The sequence below is a fragment of the Dromiciops gliroides genome, chromosome 5, assembly GCF_019393635.1.
Source record: "Dromiciops gliroides isolate mDroGli1 chromosome 5, mDroGli1.pri, whole genome shotgun sequence".
Lineage (NCBI taxonomy): Eukaryota > Metazoa > Chordata > Mammalia > Microbiotheria > Microbiotheriidae > Dromiciops > Dromiciops gliroides.
This window is the reverse complement of record NC_057865.1, coordinates 218,978,461-218,994,806: the sequence shown is the minus strand read 5'-3', so window position 1 is coordinate 218,994,806 and position 16,346 is coordinate 218,978,461. Positions and strand designations below refer to the sequence as shown.

Sequence of the window (16,346 nt, the reverse complement as noted above, 5' to 3'; positions counted from 1 at the left end):
AACACTCCACCCCCTCCTTCTGATGTCACTGAGCTGCCTGCCCATGCCCCCCCCCCCCCAAGCCAGCAGAGGAAATGGTGAGGCAGGGAAGGGAGCAGGAGAGCGTGAGAAACTGACGCCCAGCCCACAGCTCTTCAGGCCACCCCAGGAACTGGACAAGGCCCAGGCCCCTCTGGGGAGGTCTGGGGGAGGAGGGTCTATCTGTCCGGCCCCTCAGGGTGGGGGAAGGGCAGCTGCTAGAGAAGGGAGGGGTGTCCAGCCTTTTGGAGAGGGCTCTGGAGCTTTACCCCTGGGTGAGGGGTGTCTCTGACTGCCCTCTTTTCGGGGAGAGGAAGAAGCTGGGGAGTATGTATGTGTCTGAAGGACTCTGAATATTCTTCATGAAACTCTCCGCTAGAACCAAGGAGGTGTGATCTGAACTGGGGGCCGACCAATCTGCCCAGGCCCTGGGATTCCCCAGTGGGCACTCCTTCCTTCAGGGGCTGAGTGACAGCGCCTCCACCTCCTTGGCACAATGTTGGACACTGCTTTCTGCTAATACAGCATGTCTCTAGAGGGCCCTACCTACCCTGACCCAGGCCCAAATGCCATCCCCTCACCTCCACAGCCCAGCTTGATTTATGGTCCTGGGTGGGGCATTGACCTTGGCAGTGCAGCAGCCAGGAGTTGACTTTGAAGCAGAGATCTTCTCTCTTATTCCCTCCAAACATGAGCACCCACACACAGAATCAGGTCAAGTTGGTTCAAATCCAGCCTCGGACATTTGCAAGCTGTGTGACACTGGACAAATCACTTATCTGTCTGCCTCAGTTTCCTCAGCTGTAAAATGGAGGATAATAATAGCACCTCCCTTACAGGGTTGTTTGTGAGAATCAAACGAGCTAATATTTCTAAAGTGCTTGGCAACATAGTAGGCGCTTAATAAGTGCTTGTTCCCTTCCCTTTTCTGTGCCTAACGGTCAAAATTTTATGATCTCCCAATGTGTTTCAATCTCTAATTTCTATGATTATCATAGAATGTCCGGCTACCCATTTTGATAGATGAGGAAACAGGCCCAGAAAGGGGAATTAACTTGCCCAAGTGGTAGATCTAGGATTCGAACCCAGACCCTTTGATTACAAATCCAGAGTACATCCTTGTAACTATGAAGCTTCTCATCCATCAATCAACCATGTGGGAAGTTGCTACTACAATCAGGTCCTTGCTCATCCTTAGGTTGAACAAAGACAAAAGTGAAAACCATCCTGTCTTCAAGGACCCAACTTAGGGGGGGGGGGCCGGGCAGCAAGTCAGGGATAAGTAGATGCACAGCAGGACAAAATGGACTCGTGTAAACTTTGGGAGGGAGTGTCCTGACAGCAGGCAGGCCCCATCAATTCTACAGGCGTTTACTAAGCACCAGCTAGCTACAAGCTAAGCATTGGCCTGAGCTGAGAGTCTCGACAAGGAAACCAGGGAATCCGAGAGGAAAGTGAGTTATAAACAATAAAACACCATAGAAAGGGAAGTTACAATGACAGTACATAGAGTGCTTGCTTGTGTTCCCATCCACAGGTTGGGCCAAGCTTCCTTCAGTCACGGAGAAGTCCCCTGTGGTTACACCTCCTCATTGGGACTCAAAAGGATGAGAAGACGACCTGGGGTCCCCATGCCCCAAAGGGAGCCCAAAGCCCTCATCCCAATCTTCCCGACTCTGATCACCCTCCTGTTATTGCCCTGAGCCCCATGACACACCCTGTTTGGCACCTCCCGGGCAGAGCAGCCCTGGGCATGGTGCCCAGCGTGGGTGGGAGCAGGGGCCCCAGAGCTTTAGGGGGAACAAATCAAGGGGGTTGGAGTGGGGGTGGGTTTCCTGGGTCCCTGGGACCAGTGGAGACAAACAGCCACCATTGAAGGCCTGGAAAATCCCGCCTGGGATTCCGATCTCTCCCCACGTCACCAGCCCTTTGACTATTGTCCCTGTAGGAAACAGGCCGATGGGGACAGAACAGCTATTGTGTGTAGGGCCCCACCACTCAATGCCCTGTTGTTCCCCCTCCCAGGCCAGGATGGAGACTCCAAGGCCCGTTCTTCCAGTTGCTGAGTGGAAAAGAAAGGGCCCTGGGGGCTCTTGGGGCCTTGGAATGGGGAGGGGGGACAGAGGGCAGGGCTCAGGGAACCACTTGCTCCCTGACATGGCTACAGTGAGTAGTCCAGGAGGCCACCTCTCTCTCTTCTTGCCCATCTTGCCGTGCTTCAGGGCCTCTCTACCTCTAGAGATCTCTGTGCATGCAGGATGATAATGCCTCACAAATCCAGACATCACAAAACATCTTACAGCCTCTCCATAATCTATTACCCCCATCTCAGAGAGGGAATTCAAACCCAGGTTTCTCAACTCCAAAATTAGCACATTCCCAGCCCCTTATGTTCTCATACGACTAAGAATTGGGACAGCTAGATGGTGCAGTGGATAGAGCACTGGCCCTGGATTCAGGAGTACCTGAGTTCGAATCCAGCCTCAGACACTTAACACTTACTAGCTGTGTGACCCTGGGCAAATCACTTAACCCCAATTGCCTCACAAAAAAAAAAACAAAACCAAAAAAAAAATATTAAGAATTAGAAACAGTCTTCCTATAGTTTCTCTTTAGAGACCCATGAAGGAAACCTCTCCCTTGACTTCCGGTCTGGCCTCACCTCAGACACTTACTGGCTATGTGACTCTAGGCAAGTCACTTAACCCCAATTGCCTTAAACATTCAGCAACATCTCCAGTTGTCTTGATCTATATCTTGCCATTGGACCCAGATGGTTCTAGAGGAGAGAGTGAAGTTGGTGACCTTGCACAGCCCTCCCTCACTTAAATCCAATTCAGTGCAAGTCATGACATCACCCCAATGTCATGGTCCTCCTTGAGAAGGACAAACAACAATGATTTGTCTGGCCTCGGGGAGGAGAAAGAATGCTATCTACTAGAAAGAGCCTTAGCTTTAGTTGGAAGACTTAGGTTCCACTTCCAACTGCTACTCTGTAACTGTCTCTGCTGTGAGCAAGTCACTTCCCTGATGTAGAACTTAATGTACTCATCTGTTAAATGAGAGGGTTGAACCAAATGGGGTCAAAAGACCCCTCTCCAGCTCTACAATCCAATGGCTAGGTGGCACAGTGGATAAAGCACCGACCCTGGATTCAGGAGTTCCTGAGTTCAAATCCAGCCTTAGACACTTGAAACTTACTGGCTGCATGACCCTGGGCAAGTCACTTAACCCCCATTGCCCTGCAAAAAAAAAAAAAAAAATCCAATGGCCAGTGGGGAGGTGAACAGTAAGACCTTTGGAACTGTGGGAGAGGAAGAAGGCAGCCTGACCCCAGACAAGATGGAATGGTTATGTAGAGAACTCCTCTAGAACAGGGTCACTGAAGCCTAGCAGTAAATCTGGGCACTTCTCAGGCCAATGTCTTGCTGACTGATACAGTTAAGAGGGAGCCACTCTACCTCTTTAGGGTTTGGGCTTTTTTTTTTTTTTACCACCCCAGACATTTCTCTATTAGAGAATCTGAAGAAAAATTGGGAGTTACGAGTCAACTGTAGTTTCCTCTTCTTCCTAAACTTAGAGGCCTGGAGTATGGACGGGTTGGAGTTATTGTGGTCCTGACCAACCCTACCTTGCTGTCACTTTGGGTACATTACCAACTCTAAGGGCCTCAGTTTCCTTTTCTGTAAAATGGAGGGGCTGACCATTAAGCTCCTTCCCAAGTCTCACAGTCTGGGAGTCTGAAAACTCTTTGCCCTCACCCCTACTCCCAAGCCCCTCATGGGAATATTAAGTACCTCGGGATGAGCCATGGGTCACCAGTTGGGCCAAACATACAAAAGAATTTGGCGGGGGGGACGGGGCAACCCTTCCCAAGTTCCAGTAAACCTGAAATACTGAGCTCTCAGAAACCTTAGCTTCTTTTAAGTGCTTAGCTCTTCTCTCCTCCAAGAAGTCTTCCCTGATTCTCCTCCCAGGTTTTTGATGCTCTTTCCCAACTCTAAGTTACCTTGCATCTACTTACCTCCTATATTTGTGGTATGCCCCAATAGAACATAAACTCCTCAAAGACAAGGATTGCTTCATTTTTGTCTTCATATCTCTAGCACCAACCCCATAAAATCCAACCTAAACAGCCCTTTCAGAGGTTCCTACTCTGGTCAGGCCAAGCCCACCCTGGTAGGGGTCTCACTCCCTTAGAACTGAAGACCCCAAGGTCCCTCCCTATTCTCAACCAAGGGAGGGGGATCCAAAAGAATAAAAGGAAAGCCTTCCCTTCTTTTCTTTCCCTCCACACTGCACTGCTTTGTCTTGTAGCAACAGCCCTAGAAAGAAGGTCAGTCTTAGCAGGGGACCTAGTTTCAGCTCCAAAAGAGAATAAGCCCCTGACCCACATCACAAAGTTCCCATAGAGACAAAAGAACTTGTGTAAAGTATTTTGTAAACCCTAGTAAGGTGCTATGATGTCAATTCTATTACTGTTATAACTACCTGCTTTTGAGGGGGGTGGGTGGTGGGGGACAAGGCACACAAAGTCCCAGTTTCAGCTACAAGTCTATTTTTTTATTCAATATATTAAATATATTAATCAGAAAAGTCACATACTATAAATCCAGAAAAATACACAAATATAAACGTCAGAAGCTGTCCTATGTTCTTTTTTTTTTCTAGAGTGACAGACAAATTTATATACATGAGGGGTGGGGTAGGGAGAGTAGAGGGGTTAGGGGAGGGCCCACTCAGACAAGTCTGGAGTCAAATGGTTGTGTCTCCTCCACCTCATCCCTGCCCATGCTCCCCAGTCCAACCAACCCCTCCCTCCCCTCCTTGCCCAGGCCTCTTTCTCCCTTATGTACAACAGCAGCTTTCTGCCTATTTACAACGTGCTTGTTAAAAAGATTTATTATACAAAAAAATTAAAGCAAAAGGCTATGGCTGTTTTTTTTTTCTTTTGGGGGGGGTGGAGGGAGGAAAGCTGAAGGGAAAAGCCTTCCCCCCAACTCCATGTCTCCCATTAAGGCCTAGAGACAGTTCTCCCCACTCCCCTGGAGTAAGAAACTGTCGGACAGCCACAGCCCAAGGCAGAGATAGGGGCACAGGGGGTTGGACAGGACTATTCTAAGGAGAGTGTTGGAGCTATAGCCTGAAGGCACGTGGGTGCTCGTGTGTGCATGTGTCCGGGAAGCTTGGGTTTCAGAAGGGCAGGGTATCCATGAAGATCTTGTCCACAATGGGAGGGGGTGGCACCAGGTCCTCCAGCTTGAGGTAGAAGATTCGCTGCAGCCCTGGGTACACAGGGTGCGGAGTTCCGGCAGCTTGCCCAGGAGGCGAGACAGGCAGCTGGGGGCTGGGGCTCCCCTGACACAGATGATGATACATGCTCCTTCAGACAGCCCGCAATTCGGTTCTGCAGCTCTTCGACCTTCCGAGGCTCCTGCAGCCCGTGGCGGTCTGTGGGCAGAGAGAGGGGGACGGGTGAGGTACATGGCCAGAACATGATGGCCACTCTGCATTGCCCAGGTTGGGATCTAGAAGTCATGGGACCTGAGAGGCGAGGACCCCACACCTCCTATAGACTTTGCCCATTGGCTAATATGGAAGTCTGTTTTGAATAATTTCCCATGTATTATCAATATCCAGTTGCCTTCTCAAGGAGAGAGAAGGGGTGGGTGGGAGGGAATGCTACACTTTTTTTTTACATGTAATTGTAAATTATTTAATGAAATAAAGACTAGCTGTGTGACCCTGGGCAAGTCATTTACCCTGTTTGCCTCAGTTTCCTCATCTGTAAAATAAGCTACAGAAGGAAACAGCAAACCACTTTAGTAATCTTTGCTAAGAAAACCCCAAAAGGGGTCAAGAAGACTCAGACGTGACTGATAATGACTAAACAACATATTAAAAAGAACAAAAAGACTTTGCCTTGTTGAGTCCCCCAAGTATGTGCCCTCCGCTACAACTTTTACACACGGCCCCTAGGAGCTGGCCCCCCCCCACGGGAACTCCCTCCAACCCAGGTTAACATCTACAGTCATGACTTTCTTCCACTACCACACTCAATCTGCTCTCCAAGTCTGGGTCTCCCTCTCTTGGGAATCAGGGTGTCCAACACATGTCTAGCTCCCCTGTGGCATGTAACACTCCCCAGTTAAGCCAGAACAAGAGTAAAAATATAACTAGGAAATATTTAACAAAATTTTTAAAAATATAATAGAACACAGATAATGTTAACATATGGTTTTCCTTTTTTGAAAAGATAATCAGGGCTAAGTGACTTGCCCAGGGTCACACAGCTAAATGTCTGAGGCTGGATTTGAACTCAGGTCCTCCCAACTCCAGGGTCAGTACACTGGCCACTGGCACCACCTAGCTGCTCTTACTGTAGGGTTGTATAAGTGGATACGTGGTTGTAAGGGATTCTCATGTACATTCAAGAGCCTGCTTTACTTCTTCACTGCCTTTAAGGGTCACCTCTTCCAAGAAGCCCTTCCTGACTGCCCAAGGCTGGTGATGGATCCCTTCCCCTTTTGAATTCATGCAGCATCTTTGCCTGGTGCTGTTGTGAGTTAGCTCACGTGGACATGTCCTGTCTCCTCCCCAAACCTGATCCCATGCTCCCTAAGTCAGGAAAGGCACTAGCCCCTGGCTTAGTGCTCAGTTACTAAGTCCGTACTCAATGACATATTTGTAGATCAGGGACAGTGGGGCCTGGCTTTGGGGAGAGAGCAAACCCCACCTTCAGGCAGGCATTGTGTGACTTCATCCCCCCGCCCCTTACCAGTGATGATGACGAGGGCAGCCAGGCAGGAGAAGGCCGGGACATCGATGACCATGCTGTGCAGGGACCGAGAGAAGGCCAGGATGCTGTCGATCCAGTCCCCAAAGCCACGGACACACTGCAGCCGATGCAACACCAGCCCCGTGCAGAAGATGAGCTTCCCTTCCCCGGGCTTGGACCTTGTGGGAGCGGGGGAGGAGAGACGGATGGTAGATACTGAGGATGTGTGGACTCTATGGTCCCCAAGAAGGGTCCCCTTCCCTCTACACACACACACACACACACACACACACACACGGAAGGGTGACAAATGAACAGGGGTAAATCCCCCCATATCTGAGGGACTGGGCTGGGAGGAAAAGGATCAGGAGTGTGGAGAACAGGACACAGGCAGGGAAGGGGAAGTATGGAAGATGCCCAGCGCATACACAGGAGGTGCTTCCTAAGCCAGAGCTTAGGAAGAGGCAGGTGGCCTGGGGAACATCTGGGCTCTGGGGATGGGGGGGGGTCGTCCTCGAGGCAGGGCTACCTGTAGGCTAGTCGAAGGATGAAGAGTTCTAAGAAGGCCGACTCCAGCAGTAGGTCCTGATCAGCTGCAGGAAGATCCAAAAAGCCTGGGATTTTCTCGGCCCACTTGCGGATCACATCCATGGAGCCCGACAGCAGGTCGTAAAACTGTTGGACATCTCCTGGGTCCTCCTTCCCAAATTGGGGCAGTGCTAACTCCTGGAACTGAGGGTTCCCGGGGCAAGTCAGCGTCTTAGGGGGAGGCCCAGCTAGAATGCAGTATCCCCAGTCCAGCTTCCCCGGAGGGCTCCGCAGGTCCAGGATCCCTTCTCCCCAAGGGGAATGTGTTTGTGGAGTAGGTGGAGGGGGGAGATCCCAAGACCCCATTCTTCCCATTGCCGGGGCATGACTCACCTTGGAGTAGTCCAATTTAGCAGTGCTTGGCACGGAGTCAATGTGTGCCCGAACCAGGGAGGTGAGCAGGTTGACAGGAGAAGAATCTGGAGTCTGCTTGGGTTTGGAGGGCAGGCGACCCCGACGTCCTTTCAGACTGTCCGTTCGGACCACTAGAGAGGAAAGGTCAGAGGTTAGCAAACAGGCCTTGCTCAGGGAGTGGGGAGCTCCCCCACCCATCTAGATTCATCACTAGAAACAACGGGGCTGGGAGGGCATGACCCTAGGAAGAGTCTCAAGTCCGTGAGTTCAGAGCAAGTTTGCCTACAAAGTGATACCAATGACCCTGGGGCAGGTGTTTGTATCTTCTGGTATCCTGGGCACCCCTTTCAGAGTCTGGTGAAACCTACAGACCCCCCCCCTCCCTTTTGAGTCACGTTTTTAAATGCATAAAATACACAGGATTTCAAAGAAAGTCGATTGTACTACAATATGGTCATCAAAACATTTTTTTTAACCCATGAAAAGACCTTCCCACCTCCCCCCCGCCCCCCAGCGGGCCTGGAGGAGCCCACCCCAGGCATCATCCCCTCTCAGGCCAGTCCCCCTCACTGCCTGCCCACCTTGACCTTAACCCGTCACTGCACTTCCTCTCTCCCTCCCCTCCCCCAACCCCTGGTCCCACCACCCACCTTCTTTCACCATGCCCACAGCCAGACACTTCTGGAATCGGCAGAACTGGCACCGGTTCCGACGCCTCTTGTCCACGGGGCAGTCCTTGTTGGCCAGGCACACGTACTTGGCGTTTTTCTGCACCGTTCGCTGGGGGGTGAGAGGGAGGGAGGGAGGGGGCAGAGGAGGAACAAGCTGTCAGGACTCTGGGCTGGAGGAGGGAAGAAACTCGAGGGGAGGGGGTGCCTTCCAAGATCCTGCCTCTGCCTGGACAAAAGCGGCTTCTGTTCACAGCTATTTTTCTAACATTTGGGGCGGCCCGGCCAGGGAGGTGGGGAGGAGTAGGAGAGGAGGGTCTTGGGGGGGGTGGGGAGGGAAATGAGGAGGTTTCAGATTTCACCGAGAGGCCAGCCCAAGGACATGGAGATGGGGGGGGAGGGCTCCCCAGACCCTGCACCTGTACTTTTCAATCTGTCTGTTTCTGCCAGCCCCTCCCCCGGTGGAATACATGAGGACTGGGGAGGGGCTGGAGAGGGAAGCGAGGGAGGGAGCAGGGCACAAGCCCAGCACTGGGACAAGAACACAGCCTGTTCCAGAATCCCATTCCCCACCACCCTCCAAGACCTCTTCCCAGTTCCTTTCATCCCCTGCCAGGAACATGACTGCCCCGGGGCCCCTGGTCGCTCTCCCCCCATCCCCCACCTTGGGGGTTTGGGGGTGGGGTACTGAAGAGTGGAAAATTCAGAGTGCAGACATCCTGGAGACTTGGATCCCTCCACCACCGGGGAGCCTGGGCAGCTCTGTCTCACTGCCTTACATGGGGGGCCACACTACACTCTCCTCTAGGTCCTAGGTGACTGCACAACCCCTCCAGGGTCCCAGAACCCAGCCCTGCCTCTTCACCCTAGGCGGGGCGGGATTTGGCAAGGCAGGAACCCAAGAGAACGTCTAGCCGAGCTCCAGCTTGTTACAGAGGAGGAAACTGAGAGAGCCAGCGAGGGGAATCAGAAGCACTGCTGGGATTTGAACCCAGATCTCCAAATTCAGTGCCCTTTCTGGTCTAAACACCACAACCCTTCTCCACATAGGGGAAAGCAAAAGGTGTGTGAGGGAACAGGGCTGGCTGCTCCCCTTCTGAGAAGCCCCTGATTGCTCCTGAGTTTGGTCTTCTCCCTCCCTCTGCCTTGTGCCACCGACAACGGAGGAGAAACATTAAGGGGAAAGAAGGAGGCTCTGGGGGTCTAAGTAGACCCAGCAGCACAGTTACCTTGAAGAAGCCTTTACAGCCCTCGCAGGTCCGGACACCGTAGTGCTGACAAGAGGCATTGTCCCCACAGACAGCACAGCGGCCTTCTGTCCCACCTGGGATTCCGGCCCGGGCCTTGGCTGGGGACAAGGGCCCGTCCAGGTGGGGGGAGCCAGGAGCCAAGGCAGAAAAGACAGCCTGTCCATAACCTTCCCCCTCGGCCAGCCGGTGAGCAGGCTGGGGAGGGAGCAGCTTCAGGGGACTCTGAGACATGGTCGGGCTCGGGGCAGCAGGGGGGCTGAAGGAGAAGAATGCGGGGGGCTGGGGGCGCCCCTTGGGCAGCTGCTCTGTCCATGCACGGAGGCTGTCGTAAGTCTGGTTGGGGGAGAAGGGGCCAAAGGAGCTTCCATCCCAGGGGGACAGCTGCGGGGGCTGGAAGCCGGGAGTGGACGGGGATGGGGCCGAGCAGGGACTGCCATAGTAGTCGGAGCCGCTGGACGACAGGGTCTCATCCAGCTGATTGCTGAAGGAGCCGGGGTAGCAGCCGTAGATTTGAAAGTCCTCGAACTTGAAGGAAGAAGAGGCGGGGGAGGTGGCTGACGAGGACGACGTGGAGGAAGAGGAGGACGACGTGGAGGAAGAGGAGGAGGAGGAGGAGGCAGGCTGGGGAGCCCCCCGGCAGCTGGTAAAGGAAGGTGTCAAACTCCCCGGTGTAGCTATCCATGAAGGTGCTGAAGCTGGGCAGGGCAGTGGGAGCTGTGGGAGGCACTTCCGGGCCAGCCAGGTCCATGGCGATTTTGGTGAAGCCAGATTGAGTCAGGGGGTCACCAGCAAAGTGGTCACGGGGTCCTGGACTCTGAGCTGATGTCCCATACTGGGCTGGGATACAGGGCATCTCTGTAGCAGGGAAAGGAAAAGAGGGACGAGATCTTCATTTCCTACATTCCTCCTTTTCCAACCCCTCAGGTCTAGATTCCTGGGGGATGGGGAAACTGAGGCATCTGCTACCCAGAACTCATGAATCCCAGGAGTGTTACAGGTTCACTTCTTTTTTTTTTTTTTTTGGTGAGGCAATTGGGGTTAAGTGACTTGCCCAGGGTCACACAGCTAGTCAAGTGTCTGAGGTTGGATTTGAACTCAGGTTACAGGTTCACTTCTAGGGGTGGAGAGATGAGCACTGTAAATCTTCCCCTGCAGCCAGGGCAAGGATGGGGGGGGGGGGGGTTAGACTGGGTCAGGAAAAGCCCAGCCTACACCCTAGGCTGGTTGAGAGATGAGAGGCCCCTAAGAACAACCCCAAATAAAACACTTTTGTGGAGGAGAGGGAATGCCTTCCTCTACCCCAGAAGCAGTAGAGCCGGCGATCTCATCTAAGAACTCTCTTTGGAGCTGGGCAGGTGACTGCCTCCCTTCCCCTTCCTTGTGACCGAAAGAAACCTGCCCAGCCCCTGCCCAGGCCTACACAGACAGCACAGGACCCTTCCCACCCATTCACGGGGGGCCTGGGTTGACCACTCAGCCCACTGGGAGCGTACAAGGGGAAAGCCGTGGGGGCTCCCCAGCTCGAACCCCAGACCCCTTGATGCTGGCTCAGGCCCCGGCCCCCTGGGAGAGAGCAGGCCGATCAGGTAACCCAGCTCAAAGACCTTTAAAGGTCGCCCAGCTGCTGGAGGAGAGCTCACTCAGACAGGAAAGCCGAGGAGAGGAAGATACCAAAGGCTATGGGATCCCAAGAAGGAGAAGAGACAGTTCTTGGGAGGGATTCCAGAGCTGCCTTCAAAGCCATTTTTCCTTGTTATTTTTTTAAGTGTCGTTTCCAAAGCCAGCAGGGTGCTGAGGGTACCATGTGGGGGGAAGGGGGGAGACAGGGTTTAAGAAGACTCTGGGCCCTGGCCAATGAACTCTTTTGCCTCTTATATTTCATTCTAAATCAGTGTCTGGCCCAGGAATCCCTCAGGAGAGGGGACAGAAAGCCTCATTTTATCTTTCCTTCATCTGAAATGCAGGAAGCCCCAAAGGGCAGCAGAAAGAGCCCCGGAAGTCTTAAAGCCTACAGATTAAGGATGACTGGGAAGTATGAGGGTCCTGGAACAGAGCCTGGGGTTCAAACTCTCCTGCTCTCCTACCTACTTGATAAGTGACCTTGATTAGGGCAAGTCAATAGACTACCTCTTCCGGGCTCCATTTCCCTCATCTGTAAAATGGGGCAGGGGATAGCCTAATGCAGTAAGGCATGTGACCTGAACAATTCAGGGACATGGGGCTCCCCAGCCCTAGGCAGAGAAATGTCTTCAGATGAGGATGCCCCGTGCCAGGAGGGGCGGGTGTGCCACCCCCTACCAGTCAGCACTTGCCAAGGGAACAAGGAACCCTCCTGCTCCGCCCCATCCATTATCTTGGTGGGCACACAGCACAAAGAGCAGGATTATTGGGGTGGGAGCAGGGGTAATTGGGAGTGGCCCTGTCCCTGCCTGAAGTCATTTACCCAATCCAAGGACAACAAGCCCCTTATGAACCTCTGCCAGGTCCCTTCTGGATGCTACTGAAGTTTTAAGTAAGGGGGGGAGGGGGGAGAGAAGGGAGGTGATTCAAGCAATGGATTCCACCTCCCCCACCCAACTGAGGCTGGGGCCACATCTCCCCTCCCAAATCGAGGTTTGCAAAGGAAGTCTGGAGGGACAGGATTGCATTCCTTCCCCCCCCCCAAAAAAAGTAAGGGAGTATATATGGAAAGAAGGGGCGTGGGGTGGCTAGGTGGCGCAGTGGATAAAGCACCGGCCCTGGATTCAGGAGTTCCTGAGTTCAAATCTGGCCTCAGACACTTGACACTTACTAGCTGTGTGACCTTGGGCAAGTCACTTAACCCCCATTGCCCCGGGAAAAAAAAAAAAAAGAAAGAAGGGGCTGGGGGAGGTGCATGTGGGCCAGCCAGCAAAGAGCACTGAATGTTGTTCCAAAGTTCCACATGCTGATCAATAAGCAACCATTCTAACCAGTGCCTCCGAACTGCCCCCACCCCCAGTCGTTATCACGGCTTCCAGATGATGTTCGCCACCTCCACCCCACCTCCAAACACTCTACTCACAGCTTCCCGCCCCCCCCCCCAGGATACAAACATCAAAAAATGGGAGGGGGGAGAGAGGAGGGGAGGGGCGAGGGTGGGGGGAGGGGCGAGGGTGGAGGAAGGGGAAGGCTGGACAGAATCCGGCTTAAGGCAGGTGTTGGCAACCGTGCAGGCTGCACCTGTTCCTCCAAACCAGCCCCAAGCTGCACCCCACCTGTGAGATCCAGCCTCCTGAAGGGGAGGGGGGAGAGGGAAATGAAGGCTACCTGGGGGGGGGGGGCGGGGAGGAGCATCCTCAGGGAGTCGGCACTACTGCAAATTCTGGGTATTCTACATAAATCCAAACCCTGAATTTCCCCCCAAGCCCCACCGGGGCAAAATGTGTAAGTGTGGGTGTGTACTGGAGGCAAGCCCCTTCCAGCTGTACGAGCCACACTCCTCCCGAGCTTTCAGAGAAAGTACACACAGATTTAAGATACCGGTTTTGCTTTGCACCTCCCCCTCCCCCTGAATCCAATAACCTCATGTTATTGTTGTGCCTCGCCTTTCCAAAAACCAAGGGAGTCTGCAGTTCAGCCTGTCTGCCCCAGTTCCCCACTCTGTCAATCCTCTCCCCACGCCTCCCCCCGCCAACAACTGACTGCCCGACTGTCTGAAACTTGTTTCCTCCCTCTATGCTGAGGTCTCCGCTGCTGCCGTGTGGATACAGAAGAAAATCTCCTGCCTCAGCACCTGTCAAATTAAACCGGACCAAACCGCAGGTTCAAGAAAGCGACGAGGGTCACTGGAAGGGAGGGGCCGGAGTGAGGGGAAAGCACTGGGGACACTGATCAAGCAATACGATATTCAGTAACGTCGGTGGCTGCACCGACAGACGAGGACCCCAGAGCGTCCCTAATGCCCCAAAGCCGGGCACAGAAGAGGTTTCAACTTAATAAGCCAAGTCCTCCTGGCTGTGTCCCGAGGGCTGAGGACCTCGAGGGTCAAAGCCAGCTTCCAGGAGGGGAACGTTTCATCACCCCGAGGTTGCTTCCAAGTCAATAACTTCCATCTCCAGCTGTTCCACCTTTGCACGAGACACACCTCGCCGGACCCAAGTCCCGATCCTGCTTCAACCAGTGTACTCCGTTCCCATCTCATCCCTCCTTAGTAGCATTCCTGTCCTCACGAAAACCCAAACCGACCACAGTCCTCAGCCTCAGCGCAGGCCTCATGCACCCCTCTTCTGGTCCACGGCCATACACCCCACCCCCTGCATCCCCAAGTCGACCTCCCCCAAACACACTCACACGTCCTCAGAGCGCTCCATCCTGCAGAGCTCTTGAGTTAGTTACCTACCCAGGGGACTTCCGTCCTGAAGCTCCTTCTTCCCCAGCCCAAGGCTTCCAGCTGGGGTCAGGGCAAGAGCCCGGGTTTGCAAACTGGGTCCCGCAGCCCCAGTGCGTCCCCCCAAAACTCTGCAGGCTCCGACACTGGGGCTCCCCCAGCGAGCCAGACCCTCCTCTTAAGGACTCCGTGACGCACGGAGAGGGGCGGGGGCGCCACTGACGCACGCGGGCCGGGAGCTCTCCTGGCCATACAAGGGCGCGGGGGGGCGGCGCGGTTCCGGCGTGAGAGAGGCCGGGGGAGCGCTGGGAGGGGGAGCCCGAATGGGCGGGGCGCGCGGGCCTGGAATGTCTGCGCGCGTGACGCACTCGGGGTTCCATTGACGCAAGGAGCGGGGATTGTTTGATCTATAAATAGTCTCCGCTCGCCCGCCAGGCAGGCTAAAAATAGCCGCCGCCCGGCTCCCCCTCTCTCCCCGGCCCCACTAGAGAGGGGTCCGAAGGGGAGGGGCTGACACGGGCAAAGGGGCTCCCCTAAGCCCAGGATCCCCCCTCCTCGGGGATGCTCCGTTCCTGGGGGTTGCCCCGGTGGTGCCCCCTCTGCCTTTGAACTTGGCCAGCCAGGTCCGAAGGTGGAAGGAAGGTGGGGGCGGGGCCCGGGGACACCGCTGCAGTCCCGGTCGTAGCCACAGTCCGGACCCACCCGAGATGGCAGCATGGACCCCGGCTGGCGGAGAGACCCCGCGCCCTCCGGCTCGGCTCCAACTCCAAATGCCTCTCCCGGGGCTTTCTTACACTTGACCCAGGAGGGAAGGGGAAAGCGGGATAGCGAAGCGCGGACAGGCTCGGCTCGTTCGGGGCAGCCCGGATAGAAGAGGCCGCCCCTGGGAACTTCAGGGGTGGGACAGACCCGCCCTCCAGCCCTCCAAAGGGCTCCTCGGGTATCCCCGGGCACCACCACTCCCTCCCCCGCCAACTTTCTCCTGGACTTATCATCCTGTCCTCGGGCCAAACAAGATCTGAGTTAGTTCAGAAGGGAGGCCTGGGATTATCTATTATCTAGCTCACCCACCCCCCCATTACTATACAGAGAAGGAAACAAGACTAGCGCACCGTTACCCAAGATCCTGTAGTGCCACAGTTTGACTGAACCCCCCAGGGGGGCTCTACCGAGCTCCCTACACTATACATATCTCATCCCCCAATGCCGCAAGTAGAAACTCCTCACCAAGGCATTTCCCCAGGGTATATCTTTGGCCACCACCCTCCCCCCAATTCCGCTCGCAGCCTCCCTTTAACCCAGTGATATTCTAGTTCTAAGTCAAATTTGTGGCCAGTGGCCGTAGAGGTGGGATAGGAGGGGGAATAAAAAGAGTTGGCATTTCTATAGGTGTTAAGGTTTGCAAAATGCTTTACATACACACAGGGACATCCTGTATATTTTCTCATCTGAGCCTTCTCATTTTACAAATGGGGAAACTGAGGCTTGGAGTGGTTAAAATCATTTGCTAAAATGGGGAGTGGGAGGTGGTTGGAAGGATTAAAACTATTTGAACCCAGTGCTCTCCAGACTCGGAGTGCAGCTTTCTTTCCATTACCCCACGCGGAACAACTTAGACTTTGGGAAGTAAGAAACCGCAATCCTGATATGAAACTACTTAAGAGTCAGGACCTCATGGGGATGTCCTGTCTAATCTTACAATGGGCTACACAGGTTAGAGCTAGGCATTAGTCCTAAACTAGTATTTAGAAAGCCAGTTAAGGTTTGCAAAACCCTCTTTACAGGCTTGTTCTCTCATTTGATCCCAGAAGGCTGGGTTCAGGTGTGTTGGAGGAGGGAAAGGAAAGGGGGAAGGTTATGAAGACATACCAGAACCAAACTAGACCGCTGGGGCTCCAGAACTACCCTGCCCCAGAGTACAGTCTGCCCAGTGTGGAGAACCGGGTGCTGGAGGAAACAATCAGGGAAGTAGAACAGGAAGGAACCCTCCCATTAAACCCATTTATTTAGAAAGAGAAGGGAAAAAAGGTGGCCAGGGCAAAAAGTCAGAAATTCTCTTATTCTCTCTCTCTCTCTCTCTCTCTCTCTCTCTCTCTCTCTCTCTCTCTCTCTCTCTCTCTCTCACACACACACACACACACACACACACACACACACCCATGGCTGATCACTCATTGGTAAGTTTTCAAACCACTTTCAAGTTCATTAACATTCCTTCCTTATACTTAGCTCCCCACCCCCCTAACTAATCTTCTCTATCAAAATAGCCCCCCAGAGGGGCAGCTAGGTGGCGCAGTGGATAGAGCACCGGGCCTGGAATCAGGAGCACCTGAGTTCAATTC

The 16,346-nt window shown here is 53.8% G+C and overlaps 1 protein-coding gene across 1 annotated transcript; it reads right to left on the bottom strand.

Annotated features, from left to right (window-relative positions):
• Positions 1–4,572: 4,572 nt before the first annotated feature.
• NR4A1 (nuclear receptor subfamily 4 group A member 1) lies at positions 4,573–14,175 on the bottom strand. The gene is given in 10 exon segments (XM_043968490.1): positions 4,573–5,300; positions 5,303–5,362; positions 5,365–5,469; positions 6,797–6,975; positions 7,326–7,528; positions 7,718–7,869; positions 8,389–8,518; positions 9,636–10,271; positions 10,273–10,511; positions 14,017–14,175. Coding segments are annotated over 9 exon segments (1,791 nt in total). The 5' UTR covers positions 10,510–10,511; positions 14,017–14,175; the 3' UTR covers positions 4,573–5,211.
• Positions 14,176–16,346: the final 2,171 nt, after the last annotated feature.